This window comes from Eublepharis macularius, chromosome 8 (assembly GCF_028583425.1).
Source record: "Eublepharis macularius isolate TG4126 chromosome 8, MPM_Emac_v1.0, whole genome shotgun sequence".
Taxonomy (NCBI): Eukaryota; Metazoa; Chordata; class Lepidosauria; order Squamata; family Eublepharidae; genus Eublepharis; species Eublepharis macularius.
In genome coordinates, this window is record NC_072797.1 from 68773095 (window position 1) to 68796885 (window position 23791).

At 46.3% G+C, this 23791-nt stretch overlaps 1 protein-coding gene across 4 annotated transcripts in view; it reads left to right on the forward strand.

Moving 5' to 3' along the window:
- APC (APC regulator of WNT signaling pathway) overlaps positions 1-23791 on the forward strand; it is a 139979-nt gene that overhangs the window by 53633 nt on the left and 62555 nt on the right. For all 4 annotated transcript variants that reach the window (XM_054987426.1, XM_054987429.1, XM_054987430.1 and 1 more), the window contains one exon: positions 18581-18685. In XM_054987426.1, coding sequence (XP_054843401.1) covers positions 18581-18685 — 105 coding nt within the window. The remainder of the gene's footprint in view (positions 1-18580; positions 18686-23791) is intronic.

Sequence of the window (23791 nt, forward strand, 5' to 3'; positions counted from 1 at the left end):
CATTCCTAAGTAATGATAGATGAACTCTCTCTCCATTCTGATTCAGATTTTTTTTGTGACTTTTAATGTATTTTTTGAATGTTGTTAGCTGCCCTGAGCCCATCTGTGGGGAGGGTGGGGTATAAATCTAATCAAATAAATAAATAAAATAAATAAATGACCAATTATGAGCATTAATGGAGAAGTATCCGGAAAAAATAGTGTTTTTTCTGAAGTGTCCTGATCCCTCCCCCTTTTCTGTGTATGTGTATGCAGTCCCTTTCCAGGAGTGATATATGAGTGGTACTGCCTCTTGGGAACTGTATTTCTTGAACAGTATAGCATTGAGCAAGGATCACAAAGTCTGGAATCGTTTACATTTTTAAAAGGCTAAATTTACATTTTTGGCAGTTCTTAAAATGTTGGTTGTGGCCTTGGTTGGCTTGCAAAATGTGATAAATTAGTTTGGTATATTTTAAATGGATAGGTTATTTACATGGAAACATATTGGAGTTTTTGTTTGTTTCAAAACAGTTGTACTAGATAATTTTCCTTTAACGGCCAACTCATACACTGCGTTACGTGACACATTTGTATGTTTTGACCTTGGTCAGATTTTGAAGTTAAGAAGGTAGGAGACAGTATTTTTCTGTGAAATATATTCAATTCCCAAGTCAGTTTCATTAATCAATAAACATATGCCATCACTGCAGCTGCCTTTTTGAGCACAAGAGTAAAAGTAGACAATGGGGTGGGTCCAAGTATACTCTTAAGTGGCTCTTCCTCTAAGAGAATCTACTCCAGTATATTCACAGTGCTTTTGATTTAAAATTACAAACAGAAGAGTTGTTTTGGGCGATGGCATTCTTTAGACTATCCAAGCCTTATGAGTTAGGTACATTTGTGTTTTAAGCCCATGATTTCCAGATGTCACTGGCATACCACCTCTAAACAGAATCATCTGCTGTGGGCATAGATGTATATGTATTCATAAACAGTCTTTCTTTGTGGCTAATAATTAGCTACTTTCATATTTTTCTTACTTAAATGCTTTGTGTATCTTGAAGGCTTGCGTACATTTTTCCTAGCAGTAAAATTTATGATATTGCTTTCTTTTATAGTATGTCTGTCAGAGATGTTTGCAGAATTCAACATAGAATATGTGGTATATTGTTATTTCTTGTCTGCTTCTGAACAGAAGACTTTTCTGTGCAATTGTTTTTAGCCTTTGGTCTAACTTCTTGTTTGAAGGTCTGAAAAATATTTGCATAAACTTTGTTTACAATGTTGTGAATTAATACTAGATGTTTTAGATCCATATTCATTACCCATATCTTTGAGGGTAAACATTCCTGTCCTATTACTTACCCTGCTTCTGCCACTTGAAGAATGGCTAATAATATTTATTTAGAAAATATATATGCTGCCTCTACAAAGATCTACTTGAGGTAGCTCACAAAGTAACTTTTTGCAAATCAAAATCATAGATTAGCATTACATCCAAACCACCAAACTAGGCTTGCAGTTATTTTCCAAATCAGGATGGCAGATCAGAAGTACTCCATGGTTTTCAGGACAACTGCAGACCATCATTTGCTAGTTCATTGCAAACTGTGATATGTAGAAAAAAATGTAGATGTAGATTATTTAGATACAAATTCAGGGGTTAGTTTCTGCTTTTTCTTTTTACCCTCTTCATGTTTTATTGTTTATATTGAGAAAATAAAAGTGCAGAGGCATACAGGAATCAGTTGGCCATGTAATTTTAATTTTGACCTTGTTGTACATGCACACGAAAGTACAGTAACAGGAGTTGTGCCATATAGAAAAAATATTTCAGATTCCCAAGGATTAGCTTTAAGTTTTTATTGTCATTTATGTGCATAAAATACCTGTGTTCCTATGTGCCATGATCTTTTCACACACACACACACACACACACACACCCATAGATGGCCAGGGTTTCTCAAATGCAGAAACTTATACTGCTGTGAATGACATGTCACCTGAGATGGAAACTGAGATAGAGAGCCAGTGTTGTATAGTGGTTAGAGCGTTAGACTCAAATCCCCTCTCTGCCACGGAGAACCACTGGGTGACCGTGGGCCAGTCACACATTCTCAGCCATAATCTACTGTGTAGCGTTGTGAGGATAAAATGCTGGTTAAATAAATAAATAAATAAATGAAACTTCACCTGAGTCATATGTTGCATTTAAGGTGTTGCCTGTGATTTTATATACAGACTCCACAGGAGAAGGAGACCCTTCTACAGCCTTTACTGTTAGATGACATGATGATGCAATTGAAACACTCTCACACATAACAGCATTTGTAGCTTCATTGACAATATTTGCCTGTTTTCTGTTGAGTAGTCAGTTGCAAAGCACCCTAAGTCTATAGTGCTGAATTGGTTGAGGAGATAAAAAGCATAGTTGTGTGATAACTTTGGAAATCTATAACTGAATGCAGAATAGAATGTTGCTACATTGGCTTTCTGCCTTTCCCCCCCTCCCAATAGGCTAATGCCTGTCACTAGTGTTCAGCTTAAGCAGTGGCATCCAACGTAAGGCCTGTGGAGACCATGGTATTTACTGATGGTTCCTGGTGCCCATCTTCCCCAGACAGTCCTGATCTTCCTCTTCCTCAGTGGAGCAGAAGGCATCGCCTTTGCATCTGCAAGATGCATCCATTAAGGAACAACTGCTTCCATTATGGGAGAATGGTTAGCATGCAGCCTCCCAACATCTTGAGATTAGACCTGGCATCCCATGGCAATCATTTTGTGGTAGTGCCTGTTCCCAAGTATCAATCTTCCAAAAGTGCCCACAGATTCACTAAAACTGGAGATCACAGCACTTAGGTTCATTGGTTCTAATGGTCCAGACTAGACATAGGCACGAATCGAAATATGAAGCAAATTTCGTTATGAAATGGGTTGTTTCATGTGTCGCGAAACCGCGTTTTGTGGGGCTGCGGTTATCACGAAATTCATGACTTTTTGGCTTGTTTTGTTCGCTTCATGAATGATATGTCATTTCAGATCCGTTGATTCCCTAGGCAACAATGGGCCCAGACTTTTTGTTGCCATTGGAAACACCAATCATAGACCACTTACCCTTGATAGGCAGCTCTCCTTAGTTATCTGGAGAGCTTCCATCTGCCCTGTACAGCCAAGAGCTGGGGGTCAATCCCCTAGGCAACCAAGGAGGCGGGCCTTCTGTAGCCATGGGCACACCAATCTCACCCTCTAAACCCTGTTAGGCAGGTCTGTCAGCCAACCACAGAACTCCTGTCCTGCTCTATGTCAGCGTTTGTTATAAAAAGCTCCTCTCCCTACCTTGTGCCAGTAGACAGAGGGAGAGGGAGGACCTATTGCTCAGATTGGAGTGAGAATGTGGATTGGAATTGTGCTTTTGGTTGCTGCTGCTAGTTTTAGAAGAGACTGAAAGAAGCCTCTTATTTCCAGCTCTTGGCCTTGCTGTAGGAAGGTCTTGGGTGAGGGTGCCTTTTTTTCCTCTACTCCACCCTAGTCTCAGGCCTTTGCCTGGCTCTGGGGCCTAGGCCTCCCCTTTTTAAAATTTGCTTGTCTTTGTTTCTTCTCAATTCTTTCTCTGCTCTTTTGAGGGATCACACTCTTGCTGTTGGTTTTGGTTTAGGGCCTCTCCCCCCAAGCACAGTCTCAGGGCTAGAGATGGGCACGAGCTAAATTACGATTTGAAAAAAAACCCGATTATGGCATTTGCGCCATCGGGACCAGGCTGATTGGTTCCATCCACGGCAACCGATGCAGCGTTCGGGTGTGGCGCTTACTCGGGTCTTGATCGGATCAATCGGTTTCTGTTCGGGATGCAGACACTCTGGCGCCAGCCATCTATTCCCGGGGAAACAGAGCCAGGGGAATGCCTGAGCTGTTTCCCCTCCTTCTGTCGCCCTGGAAACGCGAATGGAAGTCCAGCTTTCCTTGATCAGCAGGGCTTTCTTCCAACCATGGAGCAGCCAGCAAAGCGCGCGCCCGTCTCGTCCATTTGGGAGAAGAGAGGGGAGGGCGGGGGAAGGGGTTGTTCTTCTGTAGCCATGGGCACTCGAATCTCATCCCTGCAAAGCCTGAGAGGCAGCTCTTACAGCCAAACACAGCCCTCCTGTGTTGCAGTCCCAGGCTTATAAATAGCCATGTGCTGCACAACTAAGTTTCACTCTCTGCTTGCTTGCGGTGGAGTGGTACAGAGCTCTTGCTTGTTGTCACTTTTGGAGAGAGAGAGCTTTAGCTTTGGGCTTCTGCACACGGATAGGGAATAGGGATCTATATCCTCTGGTTCCAGGGCTGCTGACTAGCTCTGGGGCCAAGTTTGGTGGGCACCTTGGCTGAGGGCTCACATTATTACACACTTTAGTGCCTGGTCACTCAGGTCTGGGGGAGTGTTGCTGCTGGGGTAGGGCTCTAGTCTCTCTCTCTCTCTCTCTGGTTCCAGGGCTGCTGGTGGTGGTGGGCACCTCCTCAGCTGAGGGCTCACACAGTGTCATCTCCTCCTGCGTTGTTGGCTGGCAGTATGAGGCTCCGGGTGGGGGAAAAGAGTGGTCGTGGGGGGAAGTGCAAGGATTGTCCCGGTTGCGGCATGGGCAGCAGTGCTGCGCAGGGCTCTGGAGCAGCAGTGCCAGTGACTCCCGCTCCCCCCAAAATCCCCAGTTGAGGTTGTGGAGGAGGCCCAAGAACTCTTGCCGGCGGTGGAAGAGGAACTGCTAAAAATGTTTGGGGATGAGGAGGAGGAGGCTGAAGGATCATTTGAGGAATGGTTGGGGTTCGAGGAAACCTCCAGCCCGTCCCCATCCCAAACTACCTGTGCTGCTGTCCCTGCCTGCACTCCACCTACCACTCCGTCTTCCGTTGCCAGCACTGTGGCACAGCCAGCAGTAACCCTTTGCCCTCCCTCCCCCGGAACCTTAAGCGGGCCACAGTTCAAGAGCAATGTTTGGAGGCACTTCCGGGCTGTTGGTAATGACTCCCATGCGGTGCGGTGCTGTGCGTGTGGGACCATGGTGCGCAGGGGCAATGACCTGCAGCACCTGTCATCGTCGAACCTCACTCGGCACCTGAAGAGGTACCACCCGAGCCTGTGTTCTCCGTCCTCGGGCAGCGAAACTTCTTTGGGGGGGAAACAGAGGGCCGCCAGCGAGTCTGATCCGGGATCGGTGGGAGGGTCTCCGGAATGCAGCCAGAGCAAGAAGCCATGCCTTGAGGGTGCAGCTGGTGGGAACGGAAGGCTCAAGCAGGCCTCCCTGGGGGAAGTTGTTCCCTCGGGGTCAGGGGTGGTGACGCTGAAAAGAGTGAGGTCAAGGGCTCAGGAGGCGGGAATTCATGTGGTGGCACAGACGATCGCCCTGCAAGGCTTCCCCCTGTTGGTCATGGAGGGTGTGGGCTTCCGATTCCTGCTCGATCACTTTGCCCCATGGTTCGAGATGCCGTCACGGCGCACCGTTGGGTGTCGAGTCGTGCCCGCCCTGTATGAGGCGGTGCGAGACATGGTGCACAGAGACCTGTCAGCTACCAAGGGCAGAAGAGTTCGCTTCACGGCCGACCTGTGGAGCAGCTGCCATCACGGGTACCTAGCCATCACCGCCCACTGGTGGCAACCGCAGGAACTCCGCCTCCCCAGGCCAAGATCTGGCCGCCGTAAAAAGTCCAAATTGAGCCCGGGCTACAGAGCGGTTCTCCTTCAGGCCCGGGGGATGGACGAGGTCCACACCAGCAAGAACATCGCCACCACCGTCAAGGCGGCTCTGAGGGAGTGCACGTCCGGAGTGGAAGGGTTTGTCCATGGCTACATGGTCACGGACGCAGGAGCCAACATGTTGACAGCCCTGAGAGAGGCATCCCTCCCGGGCCTGGTATGCATGGCTCACAAGCTGCACCTCGTCATGTGGGACATGCTCGGGCTGGGGAGCAAGCCAAGGGACAGCTGGGACGAGGGAACCTTGTGGACGCGCAGTCTGCTGGACAGCTGCTGTCGCATCGCTTCCCACTTTCCCCACAACATCAACTCGTCCCGAGAGCTGTTCAAGAGGCAGGGGGAGGAAGGGGACCCCGAGCACCAGCTCTTCCAGGACCTGCCCACGCGCTGGAACTCCACCTATGACATGTCGTCTGGTGGAGCAGAGGCACGTGGTGCAAGACATCCTTTCGTCTTCGGATGTGCTGAGTAGGGGAGAGGAGTTGGGCCTCAGTGCCGTGGACTAGAGAGTCCTTCACCAGATGTCCCAGATCCTCAAGCCCTTTAAGGATGCCACATAGCTCCTGTGCTCCTACGAGGCCAGCCTGGGTCAGGTCCTCCCCCTGATCCACGGCCTTGACCAGTTTCTGGACAAGGAGCTCCAGCAAGGGCAAGAGCTGCTCCCCAGGGTCCGGGAATTTGTCCGCAGGATCCAGGCCTGCGTCGCCGAATGCCTGCATCCTCTCCGCCACGAGGCCCCCTACCAACTTGCCTCCCTCTGTGACGCCCGCATGAAGGGCAACATCGCAACGCAGGCGGGGCAGATGCAGCAATGGAAGAAGGAGCTCCGCAGAATGTTGCTCCGTTTCCAGAGACAGAGGGCAGGAGACAAGGAACCGGGCAGCGGCGAGGGGCAGGCGTTGGAGGAGGGTGAGGGTGAGGGGCAGGAGGTGGGAAGAGAGCCAGGCCAGGGAAGAGCCACCCCGACAGACACCTTCGATCTGTGGGCCTCGGCGGTGGGCAGTGTGGTCGGCCGCAGCACGGCGGGCGGGTCCCTCCCAGTGGAGGACTCGGTGGGGGCCATGGTGCGCGAATTCCTTTCGGAGCCCCCTGAGCCCCCCCCCCATGCCAACCCGTTGCAGTATTGGGCGAGGAAATCGGACCACTGACCGGACCTGTCCAGCGTCGCCACCAACATCCTTTCCTGCCCTCCCACCAGAGTGCAGAGCGAGCGGGTGTTCTCCCATATGGGAGACCCTCTCCGTCCCCACCGTGCACGTCTCAACCTGGACCTGGTGGACATGTTGACGTTCATCAAGGTGAACCTCAACCTACTGGGCCACCCTCCCGTCGACCTGGAACTCCTCGGGCTCTGAGCCACACTGGGCTTGTGGTATGAGACACTGTTGCTGTTTTCGGACAGCAACAATGATACCTCGGTAGTCTTCTGGTTTCTCTTTCTTGTTTCTGTTTTGGGGTCATCAGCGAAGCAGGAATTTTAACTGGAAAAAAAAGCAATTTAAAATCTGATATAAGAATATCTCATGCAGTATTTCCCTTGGCCAATGTTCAAAGTAAAATGTTTCCGGGAATTATTTCCGAGACATACATTTGCATAAGCCTTCTGCTCAGTATTCATTCTGCATTCATCACTGGGTGATTTCTGGTTGATGAGTTCCAGTAGTGGCCGGACCAGCTTGTCCACAGCGGGCTCAAGCCTCCCTCGGTTCTGGGGGCGGCCTCTAGGGATGGTGTTCCTTTGTCCTCCTCTCCCAGACGAGTTCCCGTTCCCTCCTCACACCTCTCTGTCTCTGGATCTGCACAGATGGCTCCAACGTAGTCCCCCAACCTCTCCTGTCCTTCCCTACCTGTCCTTTCGGCGAAGGATGGTAGGTGCTGTGCTGCCTGCTGATGCTGCTGCTGCCCACGAGGAGCAGCTGCGCTGCTGTTGCTGGTGTGTGTGCAGCAACGCAGCCCCCCCCTTTCCATGGGCCCCTGATGCCCCCTTCTGGGCAGGGAGGCATGGGATGCAGCTACCAGTCACGTGACGTCCTTTCCGCGAAGGCAGAAAGATGTTTGATGGTGGCTGCTGCCGCAGAGTTCCTCAGTGGGAGGGATCCATGGAGCAGGCCTCGCGGCCTCCCCACGCCTGGCATAACTGCGTCCCTCTTCCCCCTCCTCTGGATGACACGTCCCGTGCCTCACATGCTCCCAATGGTGACACGTCCTGTCCCATTCTGGCAAGGCAGGAAGGTAGTTGACGTCTAATAGTGGTGGTTTTGGCCATGAGGGGGGCAGCTCAGGAGCTGTTGTGTGTATGGTTGTGCGGCAAGGAAACCCCCCTTTCCATTGGCACCTGGTGTCCGCGAGGGAAAGAAGGTCATTGAGGTCTGCCGCTGCTGCTTTGGGGCAAGAGAGATGTCTCCGGAGAGGTTGCCTATGTGAGAGTGGGACCGCGCATTGTCTCCCCCTTTGCATGGGCACCTGCTGTCCCCTCTGGACAGGGGGGAATGGGTCCCCTGACTCATCATGTCCGCCCTGCGAAGGCAGGAAGAGTTGAGTTCTGTTGCTGCTGCTGCTGTCATGTTTCGCCCCCTCTCTCAGGAAACACGCTGATCCATCCAGCCGATGTCTCCTGTCCTGCCCATCACCCACATTCCGCACAGGCAGGACGGCGGATCCGGTCTGCCCCCCGCTTCACAAGAGACTCTCCTGTGACTGCTCCCTCCTTGGTCACATACACAGCTTGGTTGTGCGATCGAGCAGCCAATTGTACCATATAGGGGTGGAGTTGGTTGTCGACGTGGCAGCTCCCCTGTCAACGGGGCTGACGGGACCTCTTTCAGCTGAGTGGGAATGTGTCGTGCTGCAACTGTGAGCGGACCTTTCCAGTGAGGCAGGAAGGTGTGTGGGTGCAGTCGGCTGCTTTTGGATATTGTGCTGCTCTCTCTTTGGTTTTACAGCAGCCAACTGCATTGTGTGAGGATACATTTGGTTGACCATTTGGAGGCTCCCCAACGGGACCTCTTTCAGTTGGGTGGGGATGTGTCCTGCAACTCTGGTCCTTTCTGCCGAGGCAGGAAGGTGTGTGCTGTCGGCTGCCGTCAACCAGCTCCGAAGCTGGAGCCTGAGGACACCTGGTAGCTGGGGGATCTGGCTCCCGTGGGGCCAATGTCACCTCCCCCCCCCAAACAGGGCTTAACTTCATGCTGGACTTTGGCCCGTCGGTTATGGGGGACCTTCCTGCCCCTGCCCCCCCCCCCCCCCGATGACACATCGTGTCCCAACAATCCTTTTCTGGCGAGGCAGGAAGGTGGGTGCTGCCGGCGAACGTCACAGACTGGTTCTCGATGGGAGCCTCAGCCGAGGACACACAGTTGCTGGGGGACCTTCCCCCTCCCCCTGCCCCCCCCATGATGACACATCGTGTCTCTCCCATCATTTCTGGCAAGGAAGGAAGGTGGGTGCTGTTGGCCGTCACAGTGGTTCTCGGTGGGAGCCTCAGACCAGGACACGCAGTTGCTGGGGGACCTTCCCCCTCCCCCTGCCCCCCCACATGATGACACGTCATGTCCCTACAATCCTTTTGGGCGAGGCAGGAAGGTGTGAGCTGCTGGCTGCTGCCGCCGCACTGTTCCACGGTGGGACCCCCGCCTAAGGAAAGGAGGACACTCAGTAGCTGTGGGACTTCCCCTTCCTCTCCCTCCTCATGATGACACGTAGTGTCCCTCGTATCCTCCTCATGATATGTCCCGTCCCTTCCATCCTTTTCTGGCGAGGCAGGAGGGTGGGTGAGGTCAGCTGCCATCATGTGTCGCCTAAAGAGATTTCCTTAGCCGAGGACACTTCCCCCTCCTCCCCCTCCTCATGATGACACGTAGTGTCCCTCGTATCCTCCTCATGATATGTCCCGTCCCTTCCATCCTTTTCTGGTGAGGCAGGAAGGTGGGTGAGGTCAGCTGCTGTCGTGTGTCGCCTAAAGAGGCTTCCTTAGCCGAGGACACTCAGAAGATGTGGGACTTCCCCCTCCTCCCCCTCCTCATGATGACACGTAGTGTCCCTCGTATCCTCCTCATGATATGTCCCGTCCCTTCCATCCTTTTCTGGTGAGGCAGGAAGGTGGGTGAGGTCAGCTGCTGTCGTGTGTCGCCTAAAGAGGCTTCCTTAGCCGAGGACACTCAGAAGATGTGGGACTTCCCCCTCCTCCCCCTCCTCATGATGACACGTAGTGTCCCTCGTATCCTCATGATATGTCCCGTCCCTTCCATCCTTTTCTGGTGAGGCTGGAAGGTGGGTGAGGACAGCTGCCATCGTGTGTCGCCTAAAGAGACTTCCTTAGCCGGGGACACTCAGAAGATGTGGGACTTCCCCCTCCTCCCCCTCCTCATGATGACACGTAGTGTCCCTCGTATCCTCCTCATGCTGACATGTCCCGTCCCTGGCATGCTCCTCCTGACGACAAGCCCCATCCCTCGAACCTTCAAAGTACCTCCTCTTATTCTTTATAAAGTCAACTACTTCCATTATAATTTGTATGTTGAAGAAACAGTCTAAGGCACGATTGATGTCCATGCCATCCTTTCTGGCATTGGAAAAACCACGGGCGGCCCTGGAACAATTGTTGCAAAGAAAACACACAATACCAGGACACCACTATAACGAATGTACATATATTCCTGTCCACATGTAAAAGTGCAAAGTGCAAAGTGCGATGTGTTCAAATATATACAATACAGAAATACACAGTATAATCATATACAGCACATATGTTGTTCAAACAAGTCTTTACAGTCCGTATAGTTCCTTGCTTTCATTTAAAGTGCAACATGCAAAAAATTTTTATATGGAAGCCCATGGAGAGAATCGTGGAAGATGTAATCACATTCCCAGTCCCAAAATTCAAGATTTGTCCAACAACGCCGACGGGGATGTGCAGGCAATTGTCATTAACCCGTTTCGTGAGAGAACTCACTTCATCTTGGGCATACAAAAATTCAGACTGGATACACTGTAAGTGTAGAATAAAATGAATTACACAGCCAAAATAAATCACAATTAGCAATATATACACAATACAATGACTTTTTACTTACAGAAAATTGCAAGAACCAAACTCATTCTCTGAGGGCTTGAGAAGAAGGTGGTGTTAACGGACTCATGATTGAATAAACAGCAACTGTGTATATAACTCAATTTGGGGCCGAATCAATCAATGTACTAACTAGAGCCAGCTGGAGAGGGAGAGGGAGGCAATTTTGTCTAGTAACTCTTCCCTCTTGGGGGCTGAGTCCCCTATTCCGCTGGAGGATTGGTCTACTCTAGAGCAATTGGAATTAAAACGGTGCCGCTTGCAGCTCAATGCGGCTTCTTTAACTGATTATTCTGTGCACAAATTCATCCCGCGCGGCTTGCGTGTACACAAGCCGCCAGGGATGTTCAAGGAAGATGAGGATTTCAAAGCAAGATGGGCAGCTATACTGAATAAGTGTGCGTTTGATCTCATGCTTCTTCTAATTAAAACTTCCAACGCCCAGGCGGACACTTTGTCTGTTGACATCGACAAGGTGGGAATGGAATTGAAGTCTAAAGTTTCTCAAGCTGAGTTTGATGCACGAACTAAGGAGATTGCCCGGCATATTGCCGAGAGCAAGGAGAAACTTAAGGAGTTGAAGGTCAGGAAATTTGAACGAGACAGGAGGGACTACACCACTGGTAGAATTTACCAGTGGAAAGAGGATACCTTTATGAGGCCACGCAAAAGAGTTTCATGGGCCAAAAATATTACAGGGAACTCTGAATTTGAGACAACAGAACCCTCAGAAACAGATACATCGGGAGATGAGGGCTCTAGTACTCGCAATCTGAGGTCCCGTAATGTACCTATGAGACCTTCAACTTTTTTAGGCAGGGGTTACAACCGCCACAAACGTCCATACAAGAGAACCTAGTTTTTAATCTATCCTCTAGGACTCTCACTCCATCTGAAACATCAGCACTCAATAAAGGCATGGGTTTTGTCCCTACCCCACAGTATAATGCTTTTCGCACAAGAGTAGATTTTTTCAAATTGATACGGTTGATTAGACTTAGACATCTTTTCGGGCCGGGGGATCCCCCCGTGCCCAAGGGTATTACTTACAAATCCTCTTTTTGCCCCAGTACATCTGATATCATGATAGATAGTTTTGAGAAGGTGGTGCTAAGGGATATATCCAAATTGGAATCTGGCAGAATTTACAAGCGTTACAATCTTTCTAGGTCTGAATGGGAGGCGTTGCAGACGCTTAGAAATGATAAAGATATAGTAATTAAAACTGCGGACAAAGGGGGAGGTATTGTCATACAGGACACAAAGGATTACGTCCAAGAATGTATTAGGCAATTGGACACGGGGTCCGAATATAGGCGCGTGTCTCACAACCCGACACCGCATATTCAACGCCTCATCAAGATCGTTCTGGATGAGGGGTTAGTGGACAATGAGATAGACATGAAAACTAGGGATGCACTCATTAACCCAAGTCCTAGAACACCTGTCTTCTACACATTGCCTAAAATCCACAAGCCAGGGCATCCTCCCCCCGGACGCCCAATTGTTTCTGGTTCCAATTCGGTTCTGGAACCATTGTCACGGTATTTGGATTATTTTCTGCAGCCTCTGGTTACCAGCACGCCAGCTTATCTTAAAGACACCATGTCTTTAATTTCTTTGATCGAATCCCTAGATATCCCTCCCTCAGTGTACCTTATGTCCCTTGACGTCAAGTCCCTATATACTTCCATTCCTCACGAGGAGGCGAGGAACGTGATACAGGATGCCCTTCTCTCACGAGACGTGCAAAAGCCGTCCACTCATTTTCTTCTTAACTTGTTGGACATTATATTGGAAAAGAACTTCTTTAAGTTCAATGATGTGTTCTACTTTCAGTTGCAGGGGGTAGCCATGGGGTGTGCGGCTGCCCCCAGCATTGCAAACATGTTTATGTCCGCCTTGGAAACCAATAGGGTATTTAATGAGCACAACAACCCTTTCAAGGATCAGATCCTTTGTTACAGGCGGTACATAGATGACGTCATTGTTGTCCTAAGACAAGAAGGGTGTGCTGAGGAATTGGGTAATTGGTTCAATTCTTGGCATCCGGCAATTCAGTTCACGTGGACCGGTAGTACTGACAGTATAGACTATCTAGACGTGACCATCTACAGAGAAAAAAACAACAGATTGGCGGTGCGTCCCTTTAAGAAACACACGGACCGCTGTTCCTATCTTCACTACCGGTCGTTTCATCCACGAAATTTGCGGGATAACATTCCTTTGGGCCAATTCCTGAGGATAAAGCGTAACTCTACTAACCCATATTTTTACAAGATTGGACGCAGGGAGCTGGGGGAGAACTTTGCAGCGAGGGGCTACCCCAGTCAGGTTATTGAGAGGGCGAGTGCACGTTCAGATGTATTGGAAAGGGATAGTCTATTGACCCCCAGAGTGAGGAGTTTTGATGACAGGATCAAATGGGGGCTGGACTATACTCCTTTAGCCCCCAGAATCACCTCCATTATTAGGCAGCATTGGCACCTTTTATCTGACATTCGTGGTTGTGCCTCGGGACTGGCGGTTGGTTTCAGACGGACCAGGTCCATTCGGGACATCGTGATCAGGTCCGAATATTCTGCAACCTCTCCACGCACTACTATGCCCAAAGGCCATCATGCTTGTGGCAATTGCAATGTATGTGGGCATATGGTGGGACTGGACCGGATTATAACGACCCGTTCCGTTCCCAGCAACAAATTCACAAATTGCAAATCTACGAATGTAGTTTACATTATCCAATGCCAGTGTCCCTTGCTCTATATAGGTAGTACCACCCGCCCCCTTAGGATAAGAATTCAGGAGCATCTATCGAGGATTAGGAATGGAGTGATAGAAGCACCCCTGGTTGGACATTTTCAACAGTGTAATCACCTATACCATGATTTCAGGGTTTCAGTCATTGAACATTTGGATTGCCCTCATACAGGGGATATAGGTAAATTACTTATGCGGTTGGAATCCAAGTGGATTTTTCAACTCAATACTTTGACACCGTATGGACTTAATATGGAGATTATGTACTCTTGCTTTCTATGAAAATTGGCAACTTGGGCTGCAAGTTGTTTCATGACTCAGTACCCTCCAGCTGGCTCTAGTTAGTACATTGATTGATTCGGCCCCAAATTGAGTTATATACACAGTTGCTGTTTATTCAATCATGAGTCCGTTAACACCACCTTCTTCTCAAGCCCTCAGAGAATGAGTTTGGTTCTTGCAATTTTCTGTAAGTAAAAAGTCATTGTATTGTGTATATATTGCTAATTGTGATTTATTTTGGCTGTGTAATTCATTTTATTCTACACTTACAGTGTATCCAGTCTGAATTTTTGTATGCCCAAGATGAAGTGAGTTCTCTCACGAAACGGGTTAATGACAATTGCCTGCACATCCCCGTCGGCGTTGTTGGACAAATCTTGAATTTTGGGACTGGGAATGTGATTACATCTTCCACGATTCTCTCCATGGGCTTCCATATAAAAATTTTTTGCATGTTGCACTTTAAATGAAAGCAAGGAACTATACGGACTGTAAAGACTTGTTTGAACAACATATGTGCTGTATATGATTATACTGTGTATTTCTGTATTGTATATATTTGAACACATCGCACTTTGCACTTTGCACTTTTACATGTGGACAGGAATATATGTACATTCGTTATAGTGGTGTCCTGGTATTGTGTGTTTTCTTCGCAATCCTTTCTGGCATGGCAGGAAGGTGGGTGAGGTTGGCAGCCGCCGCAGAAATGTTCCTCGGTGGTGGGACCCTCGGTTGAGGACACTAAGCAGCTGTGGGGCTTCCACCATCCTCCCCATCCTCCTGACGACACGTCCAGTCCCTCGTGTCCTCCCAATGATGACATGCCCTGTCCCTTTCTGGTGAGGCAGAAGGGTGGGTGAGATCAGCTGCCGCTGTAAGCACGCTAAGCTGGAACTTCAGGAGCGGTCACCCGGTAGCTGGGGGAGCAGGCCGCCCACAGGGTAATGTGCCCCCCCCCACAAGAATACCAGCATGTTCCAATTTGGCCTGTCGGGAACAGGGGAAACCTCCCCCCCCCAACCCTCATGACAACAAGGCCTGTCCCCAGTACCCTCCTCCCGACGACACATCCAGTCCCTCATATCCTCCCAATGGTGACATGACCTGCCCCTTTCTGGCGAGGCAGGAAGGTGAGTGAGGTCAGCTGCCGCTGGGTTCATGCAAAGTAAGCTGGAGGTAATGTTGCTGTCACCCGATAGCAGGGGAATCAGGCCGCCCCCCGGGCAAATGTCCACTCCCCCCCCAGCAACAGTACCAGCCCGCTCCCGCGGGGCAAGACCCCCTGCCCCCTGAAGAAACATCGCCGCCTTGTCCGGGTTGAGTGATTTAAGTGCTTACGGGTGTTCCCCATGGGGGCTTTGAAATAGACTCCTGAAGAAGCAAGCGCGAAATCTGCTTGCAGCCGGCTACAGATTGAGGGTTATGCAGGAATGAGGTTTACTGCTGCTTTTACAACTGACCTCATTATTGCTATACAGGAGAAGGTTACGCAGAAATGAGATTTACTGCTGCCTTTACAACTCACCCCACGAGTGTTTTGCAGGGGTGAGGTCGACTGTTGTTTTTATAACTTATCTCATGGCAGGAAAGCCTTTCTACTTTACATTTATGAATGCATAAGAAAGAAGATCTGGAAAGAAAGTAAAAAACTGTTTCATCAAGGATTTACCCGGAAGCTATGGACTATTTGGAGAATGCTCATATATGAAATGTTGCCTTGCATGGACTTGTATGGATATTTGTGAATGGATATTTATGAATTTGTTATACTGTGGTAATATTTATGAATTGTCAGCACTTTGCACTTTCAATTGCACTTATAAATTGACTCATTGTATTATAAATGGTATGAAATTGATTCTTTTGTTCCCTGTGGGATTCACCTCCCTCCTTTTTGCATCACACCCTGAGGGGAGACGGCTTGTCGCCGCCTCCCCGGTCCTGCTGGGCCCAGCGACCGCCGACACCACACGCCTTCCCTTGCTGGCGGGGAATACCGGCCCGTTCCCTTTGGCATGGCGGCCGGGCACATGCGGGGTGCTGCCGGTGAGCGGCCATACCCCCCGCCCCCTGAGGGGAGGTGTCTCGTCACCGCCTCCCCGGGCCTTCCAGGCTTTGGGGCACAGCTTCCCAGGAACCTGCTTAGAGGGCTCTGTTGCTTGCTCCCTTTTATTTCATCATTCCTCCAGGCTGTGAGGCAAAGATTAGAGGGTTCTTTGCCCGATGGCTCACAGTATGCTGGTCTGCAAAGCAGCCACGTCCTCTCATCTTGATTGGGGGGGAGCATCAGCTGCCTCCCAGGCCCATGAGGAGGAGGAGGCCACTGACAAAACCCACCTGGCGGATCTGGTGAGCGCTCCTTAGGGCACATCTCAGGATGAATGGCAAGGTTTTGGAGAAATATCCAGCTCCTCCAGTCCACATCCCAAACTCTTGAGACTGTCCCTGCTTTCAGTTGAGTCCAGCCCTCACTCCGTCTTCCCATCCCAGCTCCATACCACGGCCGGTAATCCTTCATCCTTCTCCTGAGTCTAACCAAGGAAATCCTGGTCCCTGTTTCAGTCAAGCATTCTGGCAGCACTTGCCTCCCGGTCAACGTATTGCAATCTTGGCCAAACTGGGAGGGTGGGTGGAGGAGAACATTCTGAAGTCTCCCTGCCAGTTTGGCATCTTTGGGTGAAGGGGGCTGTTGAAATGCCCCTGGTTCTGACGAATCACAAAACTGACAAATGGATTTGTGAAACAGGTCAATTTAATGGAAATTCATGACTCGCGATTCGTGAAACATGACGAAACACAAAACTCATTTAGTTTTTTCCCCGTTTTGTGCCCAAGTCTAGTCCAGACTGATACCCTGTACATGTGCTATAGCTACTTGAAAGCTGCTTGAAATATATTTGATAAATTCAGATGAATTTGGCTCAGCCACTATGTTGCATTGTATGTATAATCACATAAATATAAACCTTGCCCAGGTCCAATTAATAATATTGAAAAACCAGAATATACAAACAGAAGTCCAACATCAGATCATTTTGTCTGAGTTCCATACTTAAAGCTCAGGTCCTTTTGCTTTAGTCATAAACCCGTATAGTCAGCCAGCATTAAACAGAATGATCAGCTCTATCAGTTTGTAGGTTGTATGTTCTCCTCTGGGGCTTGAGCTAAACGAGATGCCAGACAGGGGTTGAAACCCTTGTCTGGTGATGCAATTTTACCTGGGAACTGTAGTTTTCAAAGACAGGGTTATGTGGGCTCACTGGGGGTGGAATTCCCTCATAGCCCTCCATCTGGTCACTGTCACCTGCTCCATTGGCCCCTTTCCCACTCTCTCCTCATTGCTTGCCCACTTCCCTCTCTTCCCCCACCCTCTGGGTGGCAGCAGGAGCCATATGCTGCCACTTTCCTCTTGCTTTTGCTCCCTCTTGGAGTGCAGGCATGTAGCCACCCAGAGCACAGGGGAAGAGAGAGAAGGCAGGAGGATTTCTGTTTACTTTCGTTCTGTGTCATCCTTGCTATTCCTGTACTCATAGACTGAAGCACAAGAGAAATTTGCAGGGCTAACCCAACATAGTACAGTGTAACAAAGATGACTGTTGGGTTTCTGGGAGTCACAGATTCTGCTGCCTTCCTCCTGCCTTAATTCCCTTCCTCTGCAGTCTGGGTGGCAGCATGCCTACACTATCATAGGGAGCAAAGGTAGGAGGAAGGAGGCAGTATGCAGGAATCCCTGGAGCGCAGAGGGGAGAGGAAGGTGGATGAGCATTGGGGCAGGAGGGAGCTGGTGGAACAGTCACCAGAGGTGGCAGCCAGGCAGAAAGCTGTGAGGGAATCCCTTCCCTCCCTCACCCCCCCAGCAAGCCTGCACAGTTCTGTCTTTGAAAACTACAGTTCCTAGGTAAAATTGCATCATCAGAAATGGGTTTCAACCCTCACCTTGTTTACTTGAGACTTTCCGGTGAACAAGGATTTGTGAATCCTTTAAGCATACTTTATCATCTCCATGTACTTCCAATCTCTGATCATCTTTAATAAAAAGTACAGTTTTATGAGTTCCATCCTGAATCAACTTTTAATTATGATTTTACCACCTTTATAAAGCACTTCATTTGAATGGTTAAAAAAAATCTGGTTTAGTTTTCTAAATTTCCTTATATATGGTGGGAAAACACAGGTTTCTCCAAGTAGGCTGTGCCATTTCTCTCAGATAATTGCTAGACTAGGGACAAACCACTTGTTTAAACTTCACTCAAGTAAAGGTGGATGTTCCAGCATTGGTCATGTTATAACTGAAATGTAGAAAGATGCCATTAGTACAGTACTGACATACTATGTGTATTTAGGTTATGCATTCACAAGGTTATTTGATTGCAAAGCATAAGTGATACTGCTCCAGTTGTAGCCTCCAGTAAATACACAGAGCATGTGATATTGCAGAGGAGACAATTACTTGCTCCAGTTCTGTTATATTTCTGATAGTGATGTGCGCACAGCTGGTGGAGGATGGTGTTTTGTGTCTCACAGCAAATCCTTTGTCTTCTAGGGCTATAATCCTCAGAGGACATGCTTCACTTTCATCCTGCAATTTTACTAAGACGGTCGGTTTTGGCTGCTAATTACTGAGGCTAGAGGTTATGAAATACAAAGCACATTTCATTGGCTTTGTGAAGCAACAGCATTGACACATTTACAGCTTAGAAAGCTTAGAGTGAAGGGTACTGTGCTTCTGTGCATAATGTCATAAACTCTTATGTTAACAGAGAGCACCACCAAGCAAGCATGATACAGGCTTGCATGAAGCTGAGAGGCAAAATGAAGGCCAAGGAGCAGCAGAAATCAGCATGGCAACTGCTGGCAGTAATCAGGTAAAGCCAGTATTTTATTCATTAGTAATGCTTAAACATGTTATGTGTTTGTGGATGGGTTGTGGTAATTCTGCCAAAGCAATATTATTGAGTCTAAATAGATTCCGTCATGTGCATTAAATTAAAAAAAAAAAAACCTTGCCACTGGAGATGAAAGCTCTTTCATCTACTACCAAGGATTTTATCTATATAGATGCAGTTCAAATACTTTGAACTATGAGCTAATACAGTTCTTGTTCAAATGGCCATTATGCATACACTCCAGTGAAAAAGCTAACATATATATATATATATAAAACAGATTTTGTCACATTTTTTCAAATTTAAAATACAGTTAATAAAAGAGTTGTACTTGATGCTGTTTTTAAATGGCCATTAAAATACTGTACGATTTTCATAGAATTGAAATAAATTTCTATTTAAAATCATTTGTTTTTTGAAGTTTACATTATGTAAGCCATTGATGAAATTGATTGTTCTAGTAAGAATGCATGAAAGAGGTGGGTAAATGCGTTTTTAAATAACTGTTAGCTGTTCCTTTGCTAGATCTGTTATTTTGACCCTGTCTTGACTTGTCCTAATTTATTTGTGGAATATGTTTAACATTGAAGACATTCTTGCTTGTTTATATAGCTATGTATTTTGCGTCATGACCATTTCATAATATATGTTTTAGAATCTCTTCAATCACTGATGTTATCCTGTCATCAAACTATTACCATAGAACATGGCAAATTTTTTTTCTGTTTAAAGGCAATGTGGCTTTAGATTTTATATATTTGCATTTGGTGATACTGAGGTTACTTAGTTAAGTAGCAGATAGGATTAAAGCCTTAACTAAAATATATTTTTATTCCTATTTTAGTTATTTGCTGTTTCTGAACAAGGGCTAGACTCTCTGCTTTAATGAAGACTTCTAATAAATACATTGCTTTGATTTATTTTTAAAAAGAACTCACCTTCTGAAAAATTGTACTATAAATAAACAGTAGCACACCTTGTAAAACTATGTTTGTTTAGAGTTGTAAATGAGAAAGTCTGATGGAGAAAGAGCCTTATAGCTGGTTTAGTAGGAATGCAGGAAAAATGAATCTAGTTTGAATTTTCCCTATCAAAAGTAGTGCTTAAAGCATTAATCTCTCCCCGCCCCTGCCCTAGCTTTATAAATATGAGTGATTCAATCTGTCTTACTGTGAGACATCTGGGGATTACTTCCTTTTTATGTAAGGCCAGAGAGGGAAGGTTTAATGGATTGAGCACCAATATTTTATTTCTGGGAACTCGTCTCAATTCACCTTGTGTCTGTTTGAAGAGGGGCTTATCAGACTGCAGTTGTGATTCGAACCAGTTTTTACATTTGGACAAACATTTATAATTAAATATGTGTTCACCATGGATGGTGTTTATGAAGAGGCAACCTTTTCCTCTTCTGTATGACTGTACTGTTGTATGTACTATGTGGTCTGCTGCATTTTTCTTTGTTGAAAGAAAGTGAAATTTGGATGTCTCCCAGTTAGTTGAAAGATGTAAATCAATTCTTTCTACTAAATAAATCTCTCTACAGTGTACTGTGTTCAAGGAAACAGGAATCAAATATATGGCATATGAGACAAGAATGAAGATAAAGATGTATGTAAATAGTGATGGGTGGGGAGTAGAGAACTGAGAACCAGAGTTTGAGAGAAGGGCCTCTTATAAGAGCAACCAACCTGTTCTTTTTGCTATTTTAGTACATTTTTGGTGTTTTTATACTCATTCTGTCTTCCATAGATTAATTAACAAATACAGTTCAGCTTGGTTGGTATTTTTTGGCAAAGTCTAGAACTTTTTATAATTCTAGTAGATTTAACTCATTAGCAGCATAATAAACTCTCATTTCCTAAGCAAATCTTATATAATCATAATGTCTTCATTATAGTGCTTGTCATTGGCCCCCAAGGTTTGACTTGTGCAACTTCACGTTGGTGACGGAGGAACCATCGTGTGCATAGTAATTCTACAGACTTCCCTTCCTTTATTTACACAGTCAGTTCTGCTATATTTCCATCCTGTTGTTGCCTTATTTGTGTGATTCCCGCCCCCGCCCCCCACTTTTAATGCTTTAGTTTTTATTTCAGTGTTTAAAGTGTTGGCTTGCATGTGTGGCCTCTCTAGACATAGCTTAGAGCACCCATATATGCAGGGAGGTACTTGTGCCAAACACGTATCAGTCTTTTGTTACCACTTCCCTTTGTAAATATACATTCTAAGGTCCTTGAACAGTAAATGTATGTTCAAACTGTTAATAGTAGGCAGAATGTAAACCTTTAAATCTGAGGCATGACTATGTTACTAAAAGTCACACACATTCAGTTTTGGCACATCTGGAATAAACAGCATAGTGATTTTACTTTCATTCTGAACCAGCAATGCCTATAGCAGGAAAGTGGTTCAGAAGTATTAGAAATAAAAATAGTTGTTGTCCTTGGAATAGGCAGCATATAAGGAGCAAGCACCCTTGGACAAGCAGTCAGGATGCAAACTGCACCAATCTCTGTCTGTTCCACTTCCCCAGCAACTGGGCAAGCATCCAAGTCACAAATTGCTTCTGTCTGCCCTCTCCTTTATTTATTTCCCTTCACTAAACCTAATTTGCCAGCACATATATATATATATTTTTTTTTCAACAGTTTTCAATTTTCCCAAACAACACCAACAATATAAATAGTATACATCCTATCTCTTATTCCAGAGATCAAAAACTGTTTGGCCACTAAACAAGGCAATCGTATATAGTTGCTTTACATGATATTCTCTGTAATGTATTTACCTTGGAAGTATTCAGTATTAAATTAGTCTACAAATATCACAGGTTTATTAGTGAGAAATAATGATCTTCTTTCTGTCTGTCTTTTATCTTAATATCTTTGTTTGTTAAATAGTCAAGAACTGGGAGCCATTGCTCTAAAAGGTGGGAATTGTAGTTTTGATTTTCTCATTGGGCTAGTTGATCAGAAAGCTTTTCCATTATGAAATAGTCCCACAAACGGGCATGCCAGTTAGACATTGTGGGTAGAGGGTTTTTTGCTCCACGTGGAAGCTATAACTAATTTAGCATCTACAACTCCAGCAACAGTGCATGTAGGTTTCCAGTTCACCACATTGCTTCCAATATTTTGGTGAGAGAGAGAGAGGTTGACATGATTAAGTTTGACTGGTGTCAATTACAATGAGAATATAGTTTGACAGTATGCATTCTAATATTTAGAATTTTTGATGTATAATTCTGGGATTTCCATATTTCTTTCCAGTTCTTGTTAGAAGGGTCTGTATTACATTCTTTTTGCCATATTCTTTGATATGAAAGTGTTTTGTTTTTCTGTCTTAAGTCTAATAAAATGTAGTATGTTTTTGAAATTAAGCCACTTTGTTTGTTTTTATCTTTTCTTAACAGGTCCTCAAACTCAGTAAGGGTGTTTTTAAAAGCATTTCTAATCCCTTTGTCCTCTATGAGATGCTTAGTTTGTAAATATTCAAACCATGGGATTTGTGTTGTGCAGTCTTTTTCTAAGCTCACTTTTTCTTGTATTGTACCTTTTGCCAAAATATCAGTAAGTCTTGTTTTATGATTTTTTTCTCCACCATTTAAAAGAGTTAGGATTTAGTTCAGAGCCAAACCAATTTTGCCCAACAAAAGGGGAGACGAGATATTTCTGGTACTAATTTTCCTCTAATATTATCCCGTATTTTTAAGTCATTTATTAAAAATTGGTTGTTTCTCGATGTTCTTTGCATTTGTTCCAGATGCTTTGCTGGATAGGTTTTCCCAATATGTATGTTTGTTCGATATCTTTCCAGTCGGTTAAAATGGAATTGTTTAGTAGTACTGTGATATTTCTAAGATGTGTGGTCTCGTAGTAGGCTTTAATATCTGACACATTGAGGCCACCTCTATTTGAGTTTCTTTTCATAGTTTTGTAGGAGATTCTTGGTTTTTTGTTATTTCAAATGAATTTACTAATTTTTATTTGCCAATCCTTAAAGAGTTTTTCTGGAATTGTTAGTGAGAATGCTATTTCTGTCTTATGAATTCAGAATGTAGAAAGCGTGCCATAAACACAGTTTCCATAGTATTGCTGTGGGTTTCCTTAGTTGGAGAAATGCAGTGCTGTGCACTTGAATATCTCCCTTCTCCCTTTTTAGTGTTAAGCCTAGAGAGAGGAGAGAAAATTTTTATAGAACATCACTGTCATCTCCTGTCATTTTATGTTGCTGCCACCATGCTGGTTTCCAATCAGAGATGGAGTGTGGGATACTGGCAGCTACACGGGTGTTCTTCCTTCCATTGCTAGATGCAAGTTACTATTCTTTCGATGCAGTAGCTAGTAAGAGTATAGGAGAAAAAGGAAGTACTTTGTATGTTAGAGAGGTTAGATTGTAGAAATTAAGTGGTTTTAAAGGTTATTTCTAAAAGCTCTTGTCCCAGATTTCTTTCCAGAAGCAGAGTATTGAAGGACACTTGCACTGTGGTAGGCAATCTCTGTGTCAGCCAGGCAGAAGGAGAAAAATCCTTTCATTCTTCTTGGAAGCTAGATATCTCCCTTGTATACAGGGGTTTCCTAGAAAAAGAACTTCAGGAACTCATTAGCATAACTCATTAGCATATGCCACACACCCCTGACATCACCGGAAGTGTGTCAGAAGGCAACATCCACCCCTCAAGCCCCTTCCCGCAAAAGTCTCCAGGCATTTCCTTAAAGCAGAATGAACTCAAAGCAGCTTATCCTCCTCTGGAGAGCTAGCCCTGTTTGCACCCACTCACTCACTCTCTCAAGTCACAAATGAAAATAAAGCAGCATGAATTCCAAACAACTTGTGTTCCATTGGAGCTCAGCACCACCCAGCATTCATTTTCTCCCCCCCCCCTCAGTCAGAAATGAAAGCAAAAGAACACAGCAGAATTAATCCAAGCACCTTGCCTTCCTTTGAAGCCCAGCACCACTCATTCATTTTCTCTCCCCCCCCGCCCCCCCACCGTCCAGTCAGAAATGAAAGCAAAAATGCACAGCAGAATTAATCCAAGCACCTTGCCTTCCTTTGGAGCCCAGCACCACTCGTTCATTTTAT